This window comes from Aegilops tauschii, chromosome 3, assembly GCF_002575655.3.
Source record: "Aegilops tauschii subsp. strangulata cultivar AL8/78 chromosome 3, Aet v6.0, whole genome shotgun sequence".
NCBI lineage: Eukaryota > Viridiplantae > Streptophyta > Magnoliopsida > Poales > Poaceae > Aegilops > Aegilops tauschii.
In genome coordinates this window covers 541,974,313-541,978,911 of record NC_053037.3, presented here as the reverse complement: position 1 = coordinate 541,978,911, position 4,599 = coordinate 541,974,313, and the positions used below count along the sequence as shown (strand labels likewise).

The window sequence follows — 4,599 nt, the reverse complement described above, 5'->3', positions numbered from 1 at the left end:
TCGTTACCGGCAAGTCACTTTACTCGTACCGTAATGCATGATCCCATGACCAACCACTTGGTCACTTTGAGCTCATTATGATGATGCATTACCGAGTGGGCCCAGAGATACCTCTCCGTCATACGGAGTGACAAATCCCAGTCTCGATCCGTGTCAACCCAACAGACACTTTCAGAGATACCTGTAGTGTACCTTTATAGTCACCCAGTTACGTTGTGACGTTTGGTACACCCAAAGCACTCCTACGACATCCGGGAGTTACACGATCTCATGGTCTAAGGAAATGATACTTGACATTGGAAAAGCTCTAGCAAACGAACTACACGATCTTTGTGCTATGCTTAGGATTGGGTCTTGTCCATCACATCATTCTCCTAATGATGTGATCCCGTTATCAATGACATCCAATGTCCATAGTCAGGAAACCATGACTATCTGTTGATCAACGAGCTAGTCAACTAGAGGCTCACTAGGGACACGTTGTGGTCTATGTATTCACACATTTATTACGATTTTCGGATAACACAATTGTAGCATGAACAATAGACAATTATCATGAACAAGGAAATATAATAATGACCATTTTATTATTGCCTCTAGGGCATATTTCCAACACAAGGATGCATCACCGCTTACCCAGCTAACTCCTATTAGCTTGACACACCCTTTGGACAGGTGTCGATAAAGGCAACCTTTCCTCCAGCAAGTTGACACGTGCTAGCAAACGCCACCTTGTTGCCCACGGGCTCGACACCTCACCGGTCAACGTCCAGTTGGTTGGTGATGTGGAGCACTGACGTTGGCGGGGGTTTGCTAGCCACGGGGCTTGCCGGGTCTTCACCTTGCCGGCTCGCCCTTGCCAGCAAGGGCCGCTTCTATGCTGGTGATTGTCTTGATGCTTGTTTCGAACCTTGGTCTTCTTGATGCGCTCCTTAATCTTGCAAAGAGTTGTTTCTTGATTTGGGAATCTTCACATTGGCTTTGTTCTCGTGGGGAAGCAGCCACTTGTCTGTGCACAAGTCAGAGTATTATACACCCATGTTTAATAGGCAAAAACAACAAATTTGACATGTAGACGAAAGGAATTCACAAAGTGAATTGTTGACGAAAAAATTCATCCAGCTGACCTTTTTATGTAGCGCCCAATAGCTAGGCATCACACTACACTGTGCAGTGCCTGACAGACCGGCATTACACGTCTGACCAGCATCGAACCACCGAATGATTAGAAATCGCTAAATCAGTGTGCAGTGCCTGAGAGTTAGGCACTGCACTGTATAGTGTAGCGCCTGATGGCTAGGCGCTGCACTAGTGCGTGAAAAACAGATTTCTTCCTTTGCATCCGCGCGTCGGAGCGCGCGATTGCTTCACACCTGGCGCCGTTCGCACAGGGTCGGAGGAGTCACCATGTGTGTGTGCAACATCACAAAAATCACTCCCCGGTGATTCCATCCGCTGGGCCTGGGCGTGCCCTTCCATACTACTACTACTATACTCTTCCCTCCTATTCCAACTATGGGTCCCAGTGTTTAATATGTTTTCTCTCACCTGCCTTGATTTAAAAAGTTTTACTTCCTGTGAAACTGATCGTAGCGACTGCTACACCGTATAGTCTTTTCTTCTGGCACAGTATGCTAGACACTAGTGCAGCACCCATCCTCTAGGCGCCACACTGTATACTGTAGCGCCTTGCTCGTAGGCGTTACACACTGACTTAGCAATTTTTAGGTATTCCGTGGTTCGACATTGGCCAGATGTGTAACGCCTGTCAGTCAGGCGCTGCACAGTGTAGTGTGGTGCCTAGCTGCCGGGTGCTACATAAAAGGGTCAACCGGATGAAATTTTTTCATCAACAGCTTACTTTGTGAATTCTTTTCGTCCACAGATTAAATTTGTCGTATTTGCCTGTTTAATACACCTATAAGGATGTTAATGCTTCTACTTCGACTAATCATCCTTGGATTACAACACAAGGCAACGTCGGACCACGAGTTAGGCCGAGGAAAAATACAAAGTCAATTTCCTCAATCACGCACACAAATAAGACACGAGACAATTTCGGAGGGATAGAAGTTTTGATCGGGCCAAGCCGGCATAACATTTAGTAGTTCGCTTTAATTGCCCTTCCGAAGCCCGCACATTCTAGTTCAGTATGGATGCATTGAGTGCTTAAGACCACTATTATTTGACACCTATTTAAATAGCTCATCTTGCCGCTACATTATCCTATTTCCAGACTTGTGTCATTCCATTCCCGTCTAGGTGGAGAACCCGTCGCTGTCTCAGCTAACACGGCCTCTTTTTGGTCCTCATTTCGTTGGAAAGGAGGGTTTCATGCTTGTAAACTAGAATATATCTTACACATAATGAACCTTCCATCAGTCACAAAGAGAAGCACTATCGGGGTTTGAACAAGTAGAAAACACAATCAAAATTCATATCATAGTCAACCAAGGTTTATCATATAGTACAACAGACTATTTCATTCTAATATGACTAGCCAATCTTCCCTGGAGTCGTATGCTTTCTGATCACTCTCATATGCTGGTTACTTTTCTTTTAAACATTACATCGTTGCAGGTCCTCGCCCTTCAGGTTGAAGGAAATATGTATTCAACTTCTTTTAAGTAAATAGTTGCCCATAATAGTAGAGATGTATATAACGGTAGCTTAATCAAAAGGCCACGCCCCCTTGCCAGCAGTTTTAGAGTGAATAGATCAAAAGTTTCTCACAAAAAAACTAACATGTTAACATATATATATATATATATATATATATATATATATATATATATATATATATATATATATATATATATAGGTTGTAATAACATCTTATATTATGGGACGGAGGGAGTAGATGTTACTTTAATATTACTGCGTGAGCCTATAAGCACCAGCGTGTTGGTTACCGAGCGGAATTTCGAGATTTCGCGCGGTTACTGTCCCCCCTCAAGAAACACTCATATTGAGCAAAAGATCTCGAATATTTTGAATTTTTTGAATTCAAACGCTCACAACATAGTTAAATATAGGCCATCTCTTCTGTAACAATAGTACTGTTTGTGGGCCTAGTGGCAAAGCCATCCTTTTCTAAGCGGCGAGTCGCTGCCTCGCTGGTTCGAGTCTAGAGTTAAGTACCTATCTATATTGCTTTAAAAAAATTAAATTCAAAATTTGATTTTAAATTTGTCCGACTTTTTTCCGGTATTTCGTGGTTATCGTGGTAACCGTACATCTCGGTGCCCCTCGAGAAAAAAGGTCCACTCAGGATCTAAAACCTTGATAAGCACCCAATTGGTTAGTGTGCCTCTCAGCCTCTCAGCCTCAGGTTGAAGGCATTGATCGCCATGCAGTTCGCTCCTGATGGATGTAATTAGTGTGCCTCTCAGCCTCAATTGGTTAGCCAAGTTTAGCCAAGTTGTTCCACCACCACCCGTCTCGCCTTCTCCTTCCACTATAAATCCTCAAGAACACCTCCTCCTTCCTCCACCCACCACCAGAGCTCGCGAATAATCCACCGCAATAAACAAATAAACCCACCTCCGCGCAATCTCTCAATCTTCCACAGGCATCAATGGCGGGCGCAAGGAACAACGAGCTCCGCATGACCCTGCTCGGCCTGGCCCTGCTGGGGCTCCTGCTGCTGAGCCACACCGCGGCGCCGGTGGAAGCCGCCGCGGGCGTGCACGAGAACAGCTTCTCCATGAACAGCGTCGGCGGCCGCAGTCTCAAAAGCTTCAGCATGAACACTGCCGACAGCGGCAACGGCGCCAAGGGGGGGAAGGTCAAACCCGCCGGCGGCGACTTCTGATCGACGACCCTCCGTCCGCCGCCGTCGAGTACTAATTAAATAATATCCTCCGGTTACCCCGTGCTTACATGCACGCGTGCATGGCTCCTGCGGTGGGCGGGCAGGATCGATCGCATCGGCCGGCCGCCCGGAGCTCCTGCATGCGCGCGCGCGCGCGTATGCTGCTGCGTTTGATTAAGTATCGCGATTTTTGTTTGTGTATGTAATTTGGATGTGCAGATGCAGTGCGTGTGCTGCACCCATCCGTTGTGTTCTTCAGTGTAAGGGCCGTCTGTTCGTCTGTACGTGGCCTCACTGGTCATTATGAAGGTTATTTTATTACTATTTCTTAAACCAGTGCACCGTAAGTGGTCATTTGATCTGTCGACACAACAAAGTGCCATTGCTTTCTGCTCCCTCCGTTTTTAAATACAAGCCTTTTTAGAGATTTCAATACAGACTACATATGGATCAGGGGCGGACCTAGGACAAAAATGTCCCGGTGTCCATAGGTAGTACTATCACATATGCATGGATATCAAGTAATGCTATATTACCAATTAAAAAAAGTAATGTTTTATTACAATGCTTAAAAATTTAAATTAAATATCAGTAATTAAAAATGTTGGACGACAAAATGCTTACCATGACGGTAAAATATTTCTTTTCATTTGAGATAATATATATTCCCTCCGTCCCATAATATAAGAGCAGTAAAAAACACTCTTATATTATGGGACAGAGGGAGTAGTTGATTATATATTGTATAACAATAGTAGAGCATACAAGACTCCAAACTATGGAAA

General features: G+C 44.7%; 1 protein-coding gene across 1 annotated transcript; it reads left to right on the top strand.

Annotated features, from left to right (window-relative positions):
• Positions 1-3,537: 3,537 nt before the first annotated feature.
• LOC109780711 (uncharacterized) lies at positions 3,538-4,147 on the top strand. The gene has a single exon (XM_020339293.3). The coding sequence runs from the start codon at positions 3,578-3,580 to the stop codon at positions 3,812-3,814; it is 237 nt and encodes a 78-aa protein (XP_020194882.1). The 5' UTR covers positions 3,538-3,577; the 3' UTR covers positions 3,815-4,147.
• The last annotated feature ends 452 nt before the right edge of the window (positions 4,148-4,599 follow it).

Bases quoted from the DNA above. Each gene is read 5' to 3' on its own strand.
- LOC109780711 (XM_020339293.3), top strand. From the start codon at position 3,578: ATGGCGGGCGCAAGGAACAACGAGCTCCGCATGACCCTGCTCGGCCTG.